Source organism: Varroa jacobsoni, unplaced genomic scaffold, assembly GCF_002532875.2.
Source record: "Varroa jacobsoni isolate VJ856 unplaced genomic scaffold, vjacob_1.0 scaffold_659, whole genome shotgun sequence".
Taxonomy (NCBI): domain Eukaryota; kingdom Metazoa; phylum Arthropoda; class Arachnida; order Mesostigmata; family Varroidae; genus Varroa; species Varroa jacobsoni.
Genome location: NW_019213561.1, coordinates 55,577 through 76,053, shown reverse-complemented (window position 1 = coordinate 76,053; position 20,477 = coordinate 55,577). Strand labels below are relative to the sequence as shown.

At 38.5% G+C, this 20,477-nt stretch overlaps 1 protein-coding gene across 2 annotated transcripts in view; it reads left to right on the top strand.

The window, feature by feature from the left end:
• Window positions 1-48: 48 nt before the first annotated feature.
• The window catches only part of mRpL20 (mitochondrial ribosomal protein L20), a 28,311-nt gene continuing 7,882 nt past the window's right edge, over window positions 49-20,477 (top strand). The window contains exons 1-4 of one of the 2 annotated variants that reach the window (XM_022836644.2): window positions 50-208; window positions 1,016-1,148; window positions 1,918-2,092; window positions 5,318-5,858. In XM_022836644.2, coding sequence (XP_022692379.1) covers window position 208; window positions 1,016-1,148; window positions 1,918-2,092; window positions 5,318-5,482 — 474 coding nt within the window. In that variant the 5' untranslated portion in view covers window positions 50-207 and the 3' untranslated portion in view covers window positions 5,483-5,858. Of the gene's footprint in view, window positions 209-1,015; window positions 1,149-1,917; window positions 2,093-5,317; window positions 5,859-20,477 lie in introns of those variants that run through there. The other variant, XR_015311904.1, reaches the window with a different exon arrangement.

Sequence of the window (20,477 nt, the reverse complement as noted above, 5' to 3'; positions counted from 1 at the left end):
TGCTAACTATTCATTCTTCGGGTCTGAAAAGAGATTAGGAGAAATATAAAAGCTAAATAAATTAAAACGTAAGTTTCTAGATATTATTTTTTTTCGAAGCTCGGGTATCCATTACGTTAGTCCCTTTATTTTATTTACGAGCTGAGTTTGTTGAGTGCCGATGTGCGGGAGTGAAGTGCGCGAACGCGCTTCGGAGGAACCAACAAAAGTAAGAGTTTGTCTATTTTATTGCACTTATATCTAGTAACCAGTGATACAAGGATCAAGCGATGATAAAAAACAGGAAAGACGCTTAATCATTTGCTGATAAATTATCCCTACTCCAGAAAAGTTATTGAAACAAACATTCATTTGGACCTTCAGATGTCTGATGACTAATCAACGATTAATCCCACTCTCTTGATCAGAGGAAATATTGTCTGAGATATTCTGATAACATATATATATATGAAGAAATAAACACCTGAAATCTGTAGTTGGGTTAGTTAGGTTAACCAGTTCAAAATGTGTTGCTACTTGCAGTAGAAAATCCAGCAAAAACGTTGTATTAAGTGGTAAAGTTATCTAAGTTGTGCTTGCACAGAAAGCACTCGATTGGGCGACCTGGTCTGGGCAGCTAATCCACAACTTACGTCACCATAATGACAATGAGTATGCAACCATCGCTGGTTCAAATATCAGCGTCAAAAGGATTACTACGGAATTTTGTTACCGTACCGTTTCATAAGTCGGTTGAAAAAAAATCTGTTTCCCTCCAGCAAGCTAATAATTGGTAAAAAGAGACCGAAAAATCAGAATATATTGTGAGCCTTTTACTGCATGATCTTCACAGTAATACCAAACAATTTATATCTAGAGTGATTCAGTATAGAGCAAAAGTTCAGAATCATCATACAAAAATGCGAAATAGGAAATGCTTAAAACGCGTGAGTTTTATCATTTTCCCTCAACGTTTACTAGTAATTATGAACTACGTAACAATCACATATAGCATCGCTGTTATCTTTTCTTGCAGTGGTCAATCTTACGGCAACACTATTTCGGTTGGTTAAACATCCGGCCAACAAATACTGGAAACGGAACAGAGTTTTTCAATATTGCGGGCACTTCTACGGGCGCCGCAGGAACGTCTATAGCGTCGCCATCAGGTTAGTGTCAACTTCTTATAGATTTATTCGAAAGAAGGTTCGAGTCTATCTTTGTTGAGGCGTTCCGTTAATCTCTTCACAATCTTTCAACGGTAGTATTAACTTTTTTAGGTATTTATCTATTTGATGACGAAGTAATTAACGTATCCCAAAAAGTCATTGATCCATTAGGTGGCGTGATTAATATATCATTGCCGTAAGCTGTTTTTTTATTGTTTACAGTAATTATTTCTCAAGCCCATCCTATCACAAATCCATATCACTTGCAATACCATGAATAACTCACTCTGTGGTAAATACGTTTCGTCAGCCTCGTTCTGGATTACACAACTTAACGGTAGGAATTGAGTCGCGCTTGAGGACTGAACAGGGCTCTTGGGAGCTAAAAAGTTTGTAAAGAATGTTACACGCGCAGCGCCAACTTACGGCTTACCTTCAGCAGAACTATTTGTTTTCGCTTTTCATTTCTCAGATTTTTTTTTATCGATAATATCATTTATGGCGTCGGAACTCATAAGGTGTTTTAGGTTAACAGCGAGATTTTGCAGATGCTATTATTCAAAGTTTGTCAAACAGTCAGTTTGGACTCCGGCTCATTTGACTTTAGTTTTACCCCTGGAATACCTATATTATGAGTCGGTAGGTACAGTCTTGATATTGTATTAAAAATAGGGATAATCATGGTTTTATTTTACTTTCCTAAATATCGATTAGTTAATTTTTATCCTTAAGACTTATAATTGTGTATGTACTAACGCTATCGATTTAGGTCACTGTGGAAAGCTTGGGAGCATGCACAAAGCGGCCGAGTATCACACAGACGCAATGTAGGCACTTTATGGAGCTCTAGGATTGGCGCTGCAGCCGAGGAGCTTGGTGTTCGGGGAGGATATTTTCCATTTGTTCATGGTTTGGCAAGAGCTAGCATTGCGCTTGATAGAAAAGTGAGTACATAAGCCGAATTAACTATGAGACACGCGAAAGATATTCAGCAAACTTTTTTTTTTTCGTTTGGCACCTAAAATTCGTATATTTCTTTATATTGTAATACACGTTCAAGTAAGCAATTTTTTAACGTCTTCAGCTATCCTTACTGTGGGAAAATCTTTGAGATCACCTCTGTGGTATAGCATTAGAAAATTTACCACTAGGAATGTAGCCGGGGGTGGCTATTGCTGGATTTATCTGGGTTTTTTTCAACAGATACATGAAACGATATAGTAACCATATTGTATAATAACCATTCTCCAACGCTAAAATATAAAATTAATTCTGGTCGCGGTTCTGTTCATGGGTACGATGGCAATGCCCTCAAAAAAATGTTCATTAGGTACTTGAAGCCAGTTGCCTATCAAACCTAGCTATATGTAGTTTCAGGTGTTGTCGTTAAATTATTTTTTGCACAGAATCATAAAAACAACGTTTCATAGCAACGGGATGGTTCGCAGAGGTGAATATGTGTACTATGCGCATTAACATTACGCTATAAGCAAATAAGCTGGGTGCATACATTTGTTGATATATCAGGCTGTTACAAACGAATCCGGCGATCTTTGAAACTGAATAGCTTTTGATTTAGTTGGGTTGAAATTATAATTTTTAAATACGTGTTAAACGTACTCTTCTTCATTTGTCGCACACATTTGTCTCAGCGTTTTGATAGCAATATACCTACCATTCACGTTTCCATATGTAATTTTTTCATCTATGGCTTCTCGAAGTAAATTGACGGCAATATAAGCTTGTTTTTTTACCAGTTACTTTTTTAAGGCATGGAAAGCTCCGTAATGACTTAGGCTTAGATCGGGTGAACAAGCGGGTCGATGCAAACGTTTGGTATTCCTTTGGTCAATCCAGGAAATAACTGAGGCAAGGCGATGGGGTCTGGCGTTGTCATCAAACAATTAAACTGCGTGCTCTAGATTGCTGTGCTAGTGGTCCGCGAGTCTCTTAAGAAATTTGTGATAGCGTTCGTTTATTGTTTTATTTTTTGCGTAATAGCAGATACCTGGTACCTAAACAACAACAAACATTTCAAAGAAATTTTTTACATGTGAAATATCGATTGTTGACGGTCAGGATCAATGTAACAACCACTGACCGCAATTACAGCTTTAATTTGGGACTTAAACAGCTCACTAGTAATTCTCGAAATATTTGTTCTTGAATCTGCTAAATATTTCAACTTTTATAGTCGCAGTACAGGTATGAACGCGCTTAGTGGTGTGCTACTTTTCTATATTAAATACAAAAAAAAATTATAGAAGAATTTCAAATTTATTAAAACATACACAATGTATAGAAGTTAGAGCTACCAAGAAGTTTAAGAAAGTCGTAAAAATACTAACCGCTGAAGTTTATTTAGATAATCTAATTGATGATTAAGGCTCTCCTGTCGAATAAGGCCGGCAACTTCTGTTAGAAAGAGGTGTATTAAAAATTTTTGAATTCCGAAATGGAAACCCTATTGAGGATTTTCCGGTTTCCGTATGGAGGTTTTTGTTGGATTTTTTAGGAGCACCACAAAGACTGGCAATAATCTAAACCATCAATCTCAGGCAAAAAAAGAGGTTATTAATCTTGTTGACGCTTTGCTTAGCGTGAAAAGAATGGATAATGGCTAATCGTCGTTCAAATACCGAAAACGATGCACCGTTATTAGTCATGACGATTTTGTTGTTTTGTTCTAGAAAGAACAAGTTTTTGGTATCAGGAATACGGCAATATCTTTTGTGGTATTCGCGATTTTAAAGCAAGCGCAGCATGCATTTTGGTGAAAAACAAATTAAAATCTTCAACTTTGATTTTGATGCTGAAGTGATTGTTGTAGATGTTTCTACGTCATGCGCCACACAAATTATTGCTTTTTAGTGACTTCATTTATATAAGTAGCAGCAAAGACAGATTAGCGTGTAAGTTACAAACTTATATTTGATTTGTATGTGATATGCCATGCCCATTGACAATTTTACTTAACTTGAATCTGCCCTCCATTGATTAAACACAGTGACTTTTTGCAATGGCAAAAAATTTCTAAGGGATCATCCTTTATATATTGGCACACAGGCAGCAGCCTAACTAACACTGATTAATGTATGCTAATTGACGGAAAAATAATAAAGGTTTTCGTGTCTAAGCGGCGCGTACCTAGACAGACATTTAGAATAATATACAAATAATGTGGAAACATTTATTAATACTAATCCATGTCCTAAATAAGGAAACCAAGCATTCTGACGTCTGATTTCCTTTTGGTAACACTCTTAGTGTTGAAGAATGCCATATTCCACACAGCTGGCGTCAATGCATCGCGAAGGTGATTCCGAAGAAAAAAGTGACCCGCAGCTACTATTAGCCTGTGGAAATATTGCTAAAAAAACAATATGCAGGTTTCCTTCAGGTGGAATACATAGCATGTTGATGCCTTTCACAGATATAACGCTATAAGAGCGGCAGGGCTTTACAGAAAAAAAAGTGCTAGATTATGAGAGGTTTTTGCAAACTTCTTTGAAAGCTTTTTTTTGAGTATCGTTGAACAGATAATTTGAGCCAATTCTCGTTAGCAGTATTAATAAGAGACCTCCCTAAGCTTTTGCGGTATGCACGATGTCCACTATATTATGTGTACACACGATGAGTTCCATGGCCCAGGCATGCAGTTCCGTTGTTGACTTAATGAGTTTCCGTTTGAAAAATTAAATATTTTTTGGAAGATTCACAACACTCTACCATTCGATTATTAGGTACAAGGTACAAGGTACTCATACAGGGTGTGATGGAACACTGAATTTGACTGGAGTTTCCTACAGTATTCTATAGAATCAGTCGTAAAACTGTACTTTGTAAACCTTTCGACGCCAATGTAGATGTCAGAATTTGTGAGTTACAAGCGGCTCAGGGAAGAGAAGTTAGAAAGTGAGGGCTAGTGAACTCAGAAGCCGCCCATCTAGGGGACCTCAATGATCTTACCGGTGTTGCTCAATTATTTTTTTGGACTGTCGAATAATAAGACTATTTCAACCACTTACAGCATATTTTGCATCAGGTGGGCAAATGATTTGTTGCTTCATTATCGATATGAATTTTCATACTAAAATGTATCATTTTCTTTTAATCAGCTTCGTATACTATACACATATTTTTTCTTTTAATCATATTTGTCGGTATAGGTACTGGCCGACATTGCGTGGACAGAACCGCGAACGTTTCGTAGCCTGGTGGACATCTCCCTTAAGGAGCTTGCAAAAGATGCAGCAAACGCAACATTATCTCCCGATAATGTCATTGATGGTGATTTTACTTCGAATGAGACAAGCTTGCCGAAAATGCGTTAGAAACTAGAGTCTAATGGTTGAGCTTATTCCTTTTAATGAAACATTAGAGCGTTAACAGTTCCATTGAACTCTTCATATTGTCGTTATTCTGGATATATGTAAGGTTAAAATTAAAAATCAACGTACTTCGTCTCACATCTTCACTTCGTTTCTCTTTTTAATTCGCCTAAAAATGCAGTACTACACTTATAGTAAGGTAATAGCGATTTGTACCACGCTGGCGGTGAAAACTGAAACCTTTAAATGAACCAGACATTGTTCCTTATACGTGCACTGTACAATCGGGGCGATGAAATCGAATGTCAATAAACGAGTGTCATCGTAGATGGGCGTGTACGCATATATGAATAGGTCTCAATAAAACGGTGTATCATTATTTCACTGTCATTTCTTGTCTCGTACGTAAACAAGCACAACATTTTCCGGACCAGGGATCACCAGAGTAATAAACTTGTAGTTAAAATACCGTGAAAATCATTGCGCCGCAAAACAGATCTTTCTAGGAAAATGAGCGTCAAGTTTTTCTAAAATTCAAGTTGAATCTTATCTCAGTGCCAAGTACTGCTTGTGGGAAGACAGCTAATTACGCTTCAACACGATCAAGTGCTGTAAATCCTGCACCGGGCTGTAAATTGTATGTGATAGTCCATGCTTTTGATGTACATTTGTCGTCTCTTTCGAACGTTAAAGTCCCAAATTCGAATTCAATTGCGATACATTGAGGGTAGATGAAGGTCTGGTAAACTGCTATACATATGAAACTAAATCGGTACAATCTCGTACTCATTAGTTAAATAGAAACTATCTTTCCTAAAGTACTAAAATTAATGCACGTACTTAAAATCACGAACTATATCACCTGAAGTTTTGTCTTAAAATAGCGAGTTCATGCATCTGACGAATGTTAGTGCTAATTAGAAAAGAAGATTTAGACGTCATCAAGAACAAGCGAGGTTTTTCTGCCAGTTTTTCTAACAATCCAAGCCAATAGGATCCATTAAAATCACGCCAAACAATCCGATGGTAAGAAGCGTACAACTTCCGGTTTTCCATTGATCTTCGTTATTGCGGGCCAGAAATGGAATAATATACATGTATTTGTAAAACCTTAAATTCTGTGATACAGGTAATAGATGTTGATTTGAAAACAAATCGCTTCTTCTATGTAATCCCTTGCGTTTTTATATCCCACGTCCTGCGGTTCTAATTTTTTGCTGTCCTCGCTACCGAAAAACGTATGAGATCGCTATAATATGATATTTGTTAAAAAAAAGTCTAGAACTTAAGAGATTTTTTATTCTCAAATGAATTTTTTGCGGTTACACACATTGTTCAGGTGTATAATTCATTACAATACTTGCTTTAACCAGCTTTTCAGTATCCAGAAATTACGAGTGACTACAGTGGGATAATAAATCTCATTCAAGCGCAGATCGTCACGTATCATTTTTGGCCTTGTCAAATACAAAATTTGTCACCATTTTACCTAAACTAGTCATACGCAGTCGTAGTCACTTTGCACTGGTAATATGTTCTGCGGTACAATTGCAGTACATAGTGTAGTACTATCTACGGAACGTTGTACCCGCTAAGTGTATTTGATACCTGGGTGTTTCGTTAATGTTGTCCGTGACACACTTACGTAATAATAACGTTAATAACAACGATGTTCTGTTCTCAATCTATTCGTCAGCGGCAAACTCACATGATTTTCTTGGTCGTGCTGATGTATTTAGTTACGTCAACTGTGTCGTATACGCAAGGCTTCATACAAATGCTTGCCAGAGGATCAGAGATGAACGTAACAAAAAGGTTCGGTATGGTCTACTCCCGAAGATTCCTTAACCCGTATATAAACACTGACGACTGGCAGGTAGGGCCGTTAATACTCAACCGCGTAGGCAAATATGATATATGTCGGAAGCAACCAAATTTGGGCAACCGAAAGGCGGCTTTCCTTGAACAAACATCAAGATGTTCTATGGAGGAGCAGATAAGGGCTCTCGTTAATAGTGGCTTTGGATTACTTATTTTTGTGAATTATTTTCCCGCTCCTCTTCCTCAATTGGAAACCAGCCAACTGCCCCGAAATCAAGTGCCGGTTTGCTTCATATCCGAAAATACAGCTTTTAATTTTGATGCGTATCTGTCTGAGTTTTATGTCGTCGTATACGCTACTGGATGTGCCACTTGAAAAAGAACATTTGATTAGGCAAGTTGCTGTAGTCAACACACAGACGAAAACGGGTTCAATTCAACTTCATTATGACCTTTATCGTATATATTGGTATTCATTGTATGCGTGGGTTTTGTGAATAAAGCATGTATATCGAGTGTTTACCGTAGGTGCTGAAAGAGGCAACGTGTTTGAGTTACTGTACTTAGCTGCAAAATGAAGTGTTTCGGTAATTCATTGTGAGTTCGAAAAGTTGACGGCTAATAGGGATCATCGGTGTTACCAGATAACTAAACAACTCGTTTTTATTACCCTCTAGTAGTATTATTGTTTATCAGCTTCGCAGAACTTCGTCCTTTTGTTACCTGAGTAGCTTCGTGGTAAGAGATTTTTCACAGCATGCTACAAGTACTTAGACACTACTAGTACGAGTTGTGCATCGGTATTTGAGTACTAGAATTGCGGTTCTAAAACACCGTGCGTTCTCGGAAAGCTTATAGGCTTTAAAAATGCAGAAAACTTGAGCCGAATTCCAGATTACATGCGTTCGTTTAAAGGCATCGACTCATTTCGAGAACGGCGAACTTGTCGGCTCTAATGGAACGCAATGCTATTGGATTGATTGCAATTTACCACTGACCTGCCAATACCTATATAAGATTATTATACCTTATATAGGTGTTGGCAGGTGACTTCAAATATTCATGGACTCTTACATCACTTATGGACATTTATGGACCTTAAGGGTCCATTTATACTTGATTTCTATTATCTATTCCAGTATGAAATAAACTTTTTTAAAAATTATATTTACGAGATCATCGACGCCGTCACCATTAATATAATACTGACCCGTACGTAGTGGTTTCCACGTGTTACGGGAATGCGGTTTTGTTGTGCCTTTGTGCGGGACTGCTTTCGCAAAAAATCTGATCACAATTCACATCTTAGGGGTCAAGATACAGGAAAGACAAGAGCTTAATATTCATGATAAAACTACCAATTATCGTATATGAACTAGTTTATTGGAATAGCTAGCTAAGGCTGAGTGCTTGTTGTTTTCACTGGTTAAGGGATTTTGTCTAGTACTTATCATCTGCATTTTACGTGTTTTATATCCGATACTAAAGCCGTTACGCATTGGTTTAGATAGCTGGTTCCTAATACGAAACAGCATTTACACTGTGCCTTCCGGCTACATTTTTAGCAGCATTTTCCAGACCCACGTTATCGCATGAATTATCGTAACTTGCACTCTGCCGAATCATTTTGACTAGGTTGTAGTCTCTTTATAACGAAAGAAGGAATGCTTGTTCGCGCTATCAGGGACTGTAGGATCCCTTCGGTCAGGCCATAGTAACGAATTAACAAATTAAAGGAACGAATCAAGCTTTAATAAGGATGCTAGTACATGAAAAGGTGAATACGTGAAATGTCAGTCTAACGTTTGGCTTTAACAGAATCGCTTGGTACCTCTATTCAGTTCACCGATTGATGGATATCTTTCTCTGATCTTCTGTCGCTTATGACAGAGTTATTCGCGAAAAGTTCTGTCGTAAGCGACAATACACCAATCTATAGTAAGGGAAGGGTACGATAAAACACGACAAATTAATGGAGCAAAAGTTCTTGATTACTTCGCGTCTTCCAGTAACAGTTCCTTACTCCTATTCGCCACTGTAAATATTCGTTTAAGCCCTATCAAAGAAAACGCTGTGGTCTATTGTCATCTAAGCATATTCGTTTAGCATTTTCATATTGTTTCACTCTGTCGATATTCTTGTAATCAACGCCATACGTTCATCTATTACAACGGTTTCAACCTGTCATATGAACATTTCTTAACCGGTGTTCCACGCTAGCAAAGCTTATGTTTGTAATAGATAGAATGTATTGTTTATATAGCTATGTAGAGTTTAGAACGTTTGCATTAGCAGTAGCTACAATTCGGTTATATATATTTGCAAAACGAGCGTGGCGCAGGTGAGCTAGCAAAAATAGAGTAGACAGGATCGACAATAATCCTTTAAACACCAGGTGATTTGCTGATAATGTCATCGCTTTCGTTGAAATCACATAAACAGATCGATTTAGCAACAAAGTTTCCTATTTTTAATGAATCGTTGACCGTTGTACGTTGAATACACCTACCGGTGAACGGAGCAGATACCTCTGTATATATACACGAATATATATATATATATATTCACATATATACAGAGGTAAAGAAGCTGACTTATACGAAAACGGTATGTCACATAGCGGAGCAACATTTGGCTGCTAAAGTAACATGTGTAGGATTTTGTAAGCGACACGACGTAGGACCCACTGTAGAGACTCCGCAACTAATTGGACAGGGGTAGAGGTTTATTGTTGACAAGCTTTATCCTTGAGAACGCGATTAAATGAACGTGAGAGCATACACGATAGCTTGAATTACTCACAAAGACTTCGGGTACAATTGTATGCCATCGAAGTTAAATCGAAGCTATCCGAGGACAGTAAAACCAAGATGCTTAATCGGTCTCATTTGCACGGACTAGCAAACCGTTTGATTTCTAAGCGATCGCAAAATAGTTGCTGTGAATAAAAAAATCAGTCGTAGAAACGGGCGCTAGCTTGCCCACGATCCAGGACATTTTGCAATTGTAATTTCGAGTTACATCAAATTGTAGTCCACCGTCCGCGCTCATGACCGTTGTGTCGAATGCAGAAGCCGTCATACTCTTCGTCGTTCTAAAGACTATCTAAAGCCAATGGTTGAGGTAATTAATCTAGAAATCAACTGAGAAATGAAACAGAATAAGCTTGAACTGTTCAACTTGACGGTATGATATAATAATAAGTAGCAATGAGAATGACGCCAGTCGAATGGAGGTGTGCGCTGGCGTGCGTTTCGCTACGTCGTGACATCAATAACAACAACAGCAGTAATACTATCCAGGGAGCCCTAGTTAATGGAACGGGAGTAGGCGGTTAGAGCGATCAAACGGGATCCGTCGGCCAGTAGAACCGCTGAGTAGTCATCAACGAAAACAACGAGCCATAGGCGGATAAACAGATATAGCGAGAATAGAAATTCCCGCATATGAGGGTGGGCGAGTGAAATAGGGAGTCGATCAGTGAGTGGTAGCAGGACCAATTTCATTAGGTAACGAAACTGGATTTGGTTTGTCATTATTGTTGTGAATACGGAAAGCTATTCGAGTAGTTAGTGAATATTCCCCAAGCACCAGTAACTAACTGTCTATTGCGGCTGACGAAAAATGTGAGGTGCGTAGGTACTCTGCGAAAATGTTACTAGTACTTTTACTGAAACCTGGATTTACTAAGCAGCGCGCAATAGAGTTTGCGGCTAAATCGTAACAGAAAACGCGCGGAGTGACTGCATGCGTCACTGTGTGGGTGCGTTTAGCTAACATCATGAACGGCAAAAGTTGGAAACTACTATTGAAAAATGGCGGCGACGACGACGACTACATCATCAATGGCGGGAAATTTACATGCGACAAGAATAATCAGCGGCCGTTTACACAATAAACTGTTCTAACCGTGCGGTAGTAGAAAAGGGGCAAGTAGGTAGTTGAGTGACCATGTGTCCGTCCCAGAGCGCGTGTTTGCAAATGCTCATTCTTGAGCCGGTCTGCCTTTTTTTCTTGCTCCCAACGAATGTCGAATTGCGTAGGCAGGGCGAACTTATGTCTCGTGTAGGCTGCGAAACAAGTACTAGTCAAATTTCCCCTCTCCGTCCACTTCCCCGATGGAAAAAGACGCCTACAAGTCGAATGGTAGGCGTCTTTTAGCAAAATAGCGTATCTCCTACACAGCAAGGGCTGATTTGTTTTGCAGCCCATTTTCATGGCATCTCAAACATGGATAGGTGCAATATGCAGAAAACGTAACTTGCTTACTGTTATTATGGAGGCACTATAAAAATATGAGTAGAAATGCTTGGGTAAGGGTTTCTAAGCCGTTAAGTCCGAATTTAAATCGTCAAACAAGCGAATGGTGTCTCTGTGTTAAAATCATTTCGTCGAACCAGTTAGGTGAACGCAATTTTGGTGCAGTAGCATCATTCTTCTCCCTAATTTATCCCGTCATAGTACGCAAAGTTAAAGCCTATACGAACTTCGTATCGCTGTCTCCACACAGGATTTAATTCAATATACTAATAATGTAACAACCTATGCCATACAAGTATGTTTTAATACCCATTTCCGGCTCGGGCTTTCAATTGACTGGATCCACATCAGGTTAGAATTCGAATCGAATAATAATAAATAGAATCGAAGCCATGACAGTCAACGGGAATTTCTCTGGCCATAGATAGCACGCCGCAGACTCACATCAATACCACGTTACAAGACCGGATCTGCGATCTGGCTACCATATGCACCACAGACGGGAGTTCCCGTCTTCCCAGTGGTGACCAAAAACGACAAAACGTTGCATGTCGCTTTAATATATGTTATTTAATCGCACCTGTTATGTAATATGTCGCTGGCGGTATATCAATATGCTATGTGTCCCTTGAACGTCTTCCACGATGGAAATTCACTAACTTAACTTTCGATTTAAGATCCAATCAATCTGTCCGTTTAGATTTTTATGACTGATTTTACACGGTTCTTATTCTGTGAATAATCTTCGTTATTGTAAACCCATCGCTACAGTTATAGTGCTGAACAAAGCTAGAGAATTTTCCATTAAATTTTCATCATTATATATACGTGGAGGAACGTTAAGCGTAGAACTTATGATTACATTCTCGTAACCAGCTGTTATGTAGTGCTTTGTGATAGCGAGTGCAGCATATCAAGAAGTTATAATTGTCAAGTGATCAGCAAACGTTGAATCGACTCTCGCGAGGCCACTTTTGATAAATAAACCTTCTTGTAGACCTCCAAGGTTGGTCCCGTTACCTGTAGAAAGATTTTGTACCATGGATGTGGCCTGATTTAAAATGCCCTAATGACTGCGCCACTGAAAGGAGGAACACTGGGCTCGCTAGGTGTTCCTTATTCATAAACGTCTCATTGGGTGTTTCCAGCGACATCATAGCCCGATAACAACAACAGTATCCACAGCAACAGTAACAGCATTGGTGGAATTGAAGGGTGCTTGTTTGTCAGCCTACTCATTCATCTCTGACTCGCACGTTTTTTGCCATCCTGTTAATCTGTTCGGCTCCATTGAGTGTGTGTTATATTTCACTTGGATTACCATTTTTGATAGGCACCCTAAACATGAATGCTTCTAAACCATATTCGGAAGTAGCAAACAAAACGTCCGCTATGATATACTACGATGAACACATAAATGTTACTGGAGATAGTAACAACTGGTACGTGGGACCATACAAGACCGTACGAGTGGGCAAATACGATTTGTGTCGAAAGCAGCTCGATACTCAATCCAACACTATAGCCTTCGTTCAGCAAACATCTAGATGTTCTGTCAATGTGCAAGTGAATGCCCTCCTCGACAGTGGTTATAAAGCGGTAATTTTAGTCAACATTTTCCCCGCTCCTGTTCCGTTTCTAAATATTACCAGCCAGCAAAAGTCTGTGACCCCTGTCTGTTTCGTATCTGAAGCAACTGCCTTTAATCTTCGAGCATAGCTCTCAGTCCCCTATAAAGTGACCGTACTCATTACAGGATGCCCCCATGTAGAGGAAAAAGAAACTACTAATAACGAAAGGGTCATTTAGACTGCTCTCGTTACCTATGTGACACATTCGACTTCTAACGGCCTAGAAGCTTATGTTTGATCAGCTTTCAATATCTGTGATGCTACATAGAAAACTCTACGCACGCGTAAATTTTTTGACAGTACGAAGCAGCTACAAGAGCACAGAGACGCTACTTTGTGCAGCTTGCAATTGTAAATAAAATCAGCATTTCAAACGTTACAGATCTGTGCTTTTGAGATGTGACGATATTTTTCAAGTATGACTTTTTATAAATATTCGATACGGCTATTGAGGTGTAGAAATTTTGAAAAAGCCGCCCGGGACTTTCTTCGAGGGTCGCGGGTTTGAGCGAATTTGAATTTGAATAAAACGACCTAATGAATTGCCTCATTACGATGAAAATAGATAATGCCACTGATATTAGTGGTGACCCATATATGTCGATTTTCATGCAGTACAAAAGTGCGGTTACGAAGTTTTACAAAAATGTCCTGTCAGATATATAGGAATCTAAGTACATTTAATATTCGAATCGAGATTGACGATATACAGCGAGGAAATACGCAATAATAATTGATTTCTCGATTTTTATGGTAAAAAAAATGATTTCGACAGTAATATCATAAGCCAAGATGATTATATCAGATAGAATTCGCGTCACAAAAGCGTATTTGAAGGTGTCGTCAAGTATCGAACGTTTTGATCTTTGATATATGGATCCGTCTCTGGTCCATGATGGCTTGTACACGAATATTTTCAATCAGTATCTGCTATTCGGTCAACGCTGCTAGCAGTTGCTGTGGCATGGCAATGATACTGGCGATTCCTGAAGGGAACCTTCAGGGAACTACCTCTGGAACCTACAAGAGGTTTGGGAATTTCGGTCGGTTTAAAAAAACTTTAGAGTGAGCGTTGCATAGACCTCACAATGGCTGTGCTAATAATAATGATTTTGCGCAGCCCTTGTTCCCTCGGGGATCAAACGAACTATATTATTGTTATTAAAGCCTTTTTTTTTTGACTAGCGATAATCTAGCACCGTTTCGCCTTTTTTAATTTTCCTGCGGCGAAAAATACATGACTAATTTAAAAAAATTTTCTCAGTTTCAACTCATCCGATTATTACTACTGCTTGGAATCGCCTTTTCAGTATAAAATCCTAGACTTTCGCTCACTAAAACGTCAAGTAGGTTTAGGTCTTACGGACTTACGTGGGGTGTCTCTATCAGACCTATAAAAACGACATAGTTGCCTATTCGACACGGCTGCATTCGCTGGGTCGCATGTCTGGTAAGGTCTGCATGACATAAATGTCTGTACCTTCTAGAGCCCTACGTCGGTCAGGTCGAAGTTCGTTTGTAATATTAATTTTTAATGCAAAACGCAAAACAGCTGGAGAGTAGAACCGGCGTTCGGTGTTTCAGCGATTTTTAAAAGAAATTTATGAACGCGGTATTTAGCTTGGATAGGTCATTGAAATGCGCTTTGCCTTTATGCGCACAAATAGCCCAGATCACGTAATGTATACTAAACTACTTTTTGGTTTGCTAAGCAAATGGCCAAATCATATGACTATCGTATGGAAAGAGTTTAGACAAGTGTTCTCGCAGTGTAAGCAGAAGAGATGTATTTCTATAATGTTATTATTATATCTATTATATTATTATTATTATTATTATTATTATTATTATTATTATTATTATTATTATTATTATTATTATTATAGGCTATTTCTAACTGCGACTGTTGTTCTATTCTGTAATGTGAATTAAAGAGTCTATAATGTGTTTTCTATATATAAGGGTTTAAAATTAACGCCTTTTATTGGGATCTGAAATTAAGTTCTTGACTTCTTGCCGCCGATAGGGTTGAAAACGTTTATCCTTCAAATGTATGCCTTGCTGCTACTTCTCGCCCTTATCATCATTTAAATAATGCTTTTGATTTCCTACGCATTAAGGCTATAAATCGGAAGAAAGAAAACAATATTCCCAGTTCGAAATAGTAGATATCGTTTACTGCTCTAAAACACCCCTTACACCTGACAATATCTGCTGAATCTGCGCCATGCCTTTTATTGTAAGACTTTTTGATACGTGTAGAAATCTACCGAAAAGACCGATGCGAGACACACGCCATGCTTAACGCGGTCCATGCATAGATCTTATTCAGAAATGGGCCTCAACGTTTCCGCTAATAGAGATGTTAGGACATTAATTATTATGGACACTTGAATTCATGTGACATAAAACATAAAGCATTTAAATGCGCCTTATTGTAGTAACATATATATATATATAAATAAAGTAGAAACAACTTTATAGTAAAATTTTATCTATAAAATGTATCTATTGCGCGTCTTTTCAACCCTACAGTATGAATTAAACCATATCACGTTCTATAGCATCTCGCTCTACTTTCTCTCAAGAAAGTATAGCGTTTTTCTCCTTACATACCCGTATTTCTGATCTCAGTATATAGCTATGGAATGAACGAAGACTACAATGAACAAGATGGCTGAGCAAATCAAGTTGGTTGAATAATCACAGTTTATTAATTACCTGAAGAACTATTCATTACATTTTTCGATCTTTCAGTCCGGTACGGAAGTCGTTAAGCATATGGCTGGTTCTCAGTAAAAAGCGCAATGTTTCTACGCCTGTATTCTAAACATCTGTTCGTACCTCAGGTAACGAGCGGAAAAACTAAACTTTTGCAAAAATTGATCATATATCCACGATTTTTTGGGCATACCACAGTCTTTTCCTGGTTGTTAATGCAATAAAGATTAATGTATTTTTCGGCCAATAAGTAGCAGCCGTTTAGGCATCTTCTGTTGGTTTCTTCACGTAAGCATCTATTTTCAAAAGCATAGTTGTACGTTTTCCTGTATTTCTTTTATTGCTTAAATCCTATTTTTCCCTTCCACCTGGATCAGGTACTTCTGGTGATGCAGTCGAATGATTTTCGCAAGCCACAAACCCCACGAAGCAACAATAACATGGCTCAATTATTTGCAAAGCCCTTTATTACGGTCGAACGACTCCGATGTGACAAACGCACTTCCTAAACTTCCCATTGGCCTAGGCTGGGTTATGAAGCAAGCTGCATTTGTAAATTATGCATAATTATTTTTTCAATTTCAAACGTCGACAAGGTTAGGTCCTATTATTATTTCTTGATCCGCACAGCCAACAAAAATCGGCTTGTCGCATGACCAACGTGAAAAACATGCATACGAATTCTTTGTTTTTCCATTTGCATTTCCGATTTATATTGAATCTCTTGTCACTTGCGTTTCACGAGGAAAATGAAGGAAATTACTCACTATTCCGGTAAGAATATGACCACAACTGGCTGGTGACGTCGTTTCGAACCAGCGTAGAACAAATCATCGAAACGAGTGGAATCATGGTGAAGACTTAGCAGCGCAGTCTGTTCTATTGTTCGCATTATTTCATTACTATATCATGTTATCGATGCAGGCAAATCCAACTTTTTAAGTTGGCTTGAGTTTGTCATTTTCTAGTATGAAGAAGTGAATGTCCTTCGCTTACATGTTTGATAAACTTATCCGTGATAAGTTTATCTATCAAACATGTATATATATAACAAATATAATAAATATACATAATACAAAGCAGTGATATTTTTGTCGTCATTTTAAGCGCTCGCTAATAAAATTACGATCGAGCAAGATTGCCTGGAATAACCAGTGTCACTTTTGATACATGTGCAAATGCTTCCCAGCTTACGAACACCTCACGCATGGCACAGTTCTGTGGAGGCTGCCTGCAATATTTGTTCCTTAGAAATTATCCATTATTTTTACTACTAATGAAGAAACTCTGGTCGACCTCAATTATTGCTTCACCAATTTCTTAAGCACTGGCATCTGCAGAAGGTTGAAGCATTCCTAAATGTGTACGCTAAGAAGTTCCGCACTGCACAAAAGGTAGGGTATGTGATTTTTATGAAAAATTCCCAGTCTCAACAGCTTTGAATTTGTCTGTTTCCTCGTAGTGGTATGATGCCTCGGACGCTACTGTTAGTCAAATCTTGAATCAAACAGAGGAGGCGCTGTAACAGATTGATTAGTTCGTATTCGTTGCGAAGACCTCCATTAAAGTGGCTGGGAAGCATTAGTAGTAACCAGCGTTTGCACTAGTACCAACTTCTCTACAGGGACGACGTTTAAAATTGCAAGTGTTTACTGTAGCTGGATGCGATAGCGGCGAAAAATAACTGGGTCATCTACGCAGGGAAAAATCTACAATACTAAGACAGTAAACTTCATTCAGTCAGAGGAGAGTCATTTTCATGACATTCGAAGCGAAACCCTCTATAGAGTAACAATACGTGAGCCCTATCTTGGATAAATTGAAGCTGATTCTGGTGCTCTCCTGAAGATTGAGGCTTAGCAGTACAGCAGAGTGTTATTTTTTCAGTAGCAGACAATTTTACTAGTTCCATTCACCTAAAAATGTAAATTATTAAAATGTATATAAAAACTATTAAAACGTCACTATCATTGCAGAGGTAACCTGTTGCGTACAGTGAGACATACAAGGGAGTAATAAGAGAAACGTCAGAGAAAGTATTGACTTTTCTAATGATTTTAGAAGAATGTTCACCAGGTACAATTATGATCCAGTGTAACTATCTTATGGATTACGAGTCGTACTCACTAGTTAAGGCAGGCTTAGTTGTACGAAAAAGTTCATACCTTACAGACTCTCGGTTATTTCCTGTCTGAAACAGGTTCTTTGAACCTGAGATGCCGAGACGATATTCAGAAATTTCAGATTGTTCATCTTATAATAACGTTTGCCTTCCGAATAACTGTGTTTACGCTTGTTTGTCTGACAAACTCAGCATTGGCTGGTATTACCTATAATTCATTTTTTTTTTTTACAAATTTGCTAACCTACCTAAGAGGAAAACGTGTGAATTTCAGTAGACTCAGTCCGTTCTTCGGCACCGACTGCCTGTTTTGTACTAAAGCATTGTTTTCAGATATTGCGGCATTAATAACACAACGTATCAAAAGTGGGTGCGACTTTGGCTGCATCACAATAACGACCTCTTAGACTCTTAGTTCGTTGTTATCAATGAGATACCTATATATTTTGAAAAAATTAAGACACTCTTATACCACACACGAGCTATGCGAACAAAGAAAGTTAAATCTGTATTTAATATAACCTGACGGTGGGTGATAATGGCCTAACTGTTCGAAAGTCCTTAACTCCTTTATTTAGTCCTTAAGTAAAATGACGATTTCTAATGGAACCTACATATTGCTCAAAAATGTCGACTTGATTCCGCATATGGGTGACCTGAAACAGCTGAAAAGAACTAGAACGAGCAGTTTGCGATACGCAAGTCAAGCTGTAACTTTTAAATGCCGTTCTCGTATACGCATAGTGGATGTTTAAGATGAGGTGGAGTACTATGAAATTTTTCATTTTCTATTGACAAGGTCTGCCAGCTTACTCAGACGTATAATATATGGAGCTGAAACTGCAGCGTATAGGCATAGATTATCATGTGTTGTTGGCTACACTGCAGCTTGTTTTGCTGTTGGCGCGACCATGTACATTTTACAAACTGGGCAAAATAACGGTGTCTGCAACGATCGACGGAATCCCTACGGAGAGGTCCTTCGGTATGATCTACTACCCTGAGCTGGACATGCTACCACTAGAATCTGTGGAACTTATTGACTCACGTAAAGATAATTACTGTACCTCTCGACGTTTTCCCTATGAAGGTAAAGTGCTTTTATTTCAGCAGAACTCAAGATGCAGCATCAAAGAAATGCTTAAGTATAGCGAAAAAGAACGAGTAGTGCTTCTAATTAACTACAACTTAAGACGTATACCGTCTAAAATCGACAAGAAGGGCCTGAGCGTTGAAAAAATGAAGCCTGTATGTTTTATCTCTGAGAGTACGGCTTTCTATTTGATCGATTATCTTACGTACGGCAATGTCAGCATCCAGTTCTCAACTGAATGCTAACTATACAATGTGGACAGAGGCATTCTGCAACACGTCAAGGAGTTCACCGTCGTTGTCCGGATAGGCGGACTAGGGCTCTTGAATCAAAGGTTGTTTAGTGAAGAAATACAATTGACGCAGAGGTCAATTAGGCAGTGCATTTAGCGAGGACGCTGTACTCGGAAGGCCAAAACGTCTTGACAACTATCTGGTGGGTAGAAATGTGTGCCTATCTAGATAATTAGATTCTAGATTCCTGCCAGGCTCTCCGTTGATCAGGGTGATCTCATGAACTTTATGGTAATCATCGCGTTCTCACAGACGGCTTGCTGATCTAATAATATTGCTATGTTATAATTTTTAAATATTGCTTACTTTTTGTGTTTGCTGCTCCCACACACGTCTTGCTACGATAAGCTCAGCTTAAGAGGTGAAATGATAAGGTAAGAAAACGCGGTGTTTGCACCACTTCTGGTACATCTGTTCATTTTTGTAGCATGCAATTATTGGGGTCGATCTGCTTATTTCAATAACCATACGGTCACCAGAAAATACCCTAAAGATGGCCCCAATGAGAGAATTTAATTTTTGCGAACACTATGCGAATGTCTCGGTTTGGTGAACCTGAGTCGAGAAGCCAGAAGAGATATCGTCCGTAGTCGAGAAGCCAGAAGAGATATCGTCCATTTAAGTACATACGCGTTTACGGGCCGAAAATGATGTTTCCAGTATGCCCTTCATGATAAAGTAGCTCCGCAGAGAAGCAACCAAATGCTCATTTTGATCATATTTAGGGCGTCAGCACTACGCTAGCCGTTCATTACCGTGCTTATCAATATCCTGCACACACAGAGCGTATACAAATAATTTTTATTATGAAATATAGAGATTAAATAGGGTTGGTTCGTGAAGGCGTGAGTAGTGGGTGTTCGTTATCAAGGCCATAATGTAACGAAAAACGGGTCGAAGTTCGGGTTATAAACATAAATTTGGCATGACAATGTCTGTAGATGGCTGTTTTTCCTGCATGTATATACATACTTATGTCTATGATTAAGACTTAAGACTATGCAGTCAAAGCTACCATCGAGTTATGGTACGATATAAGTCTAAAGTAAAGTACAAG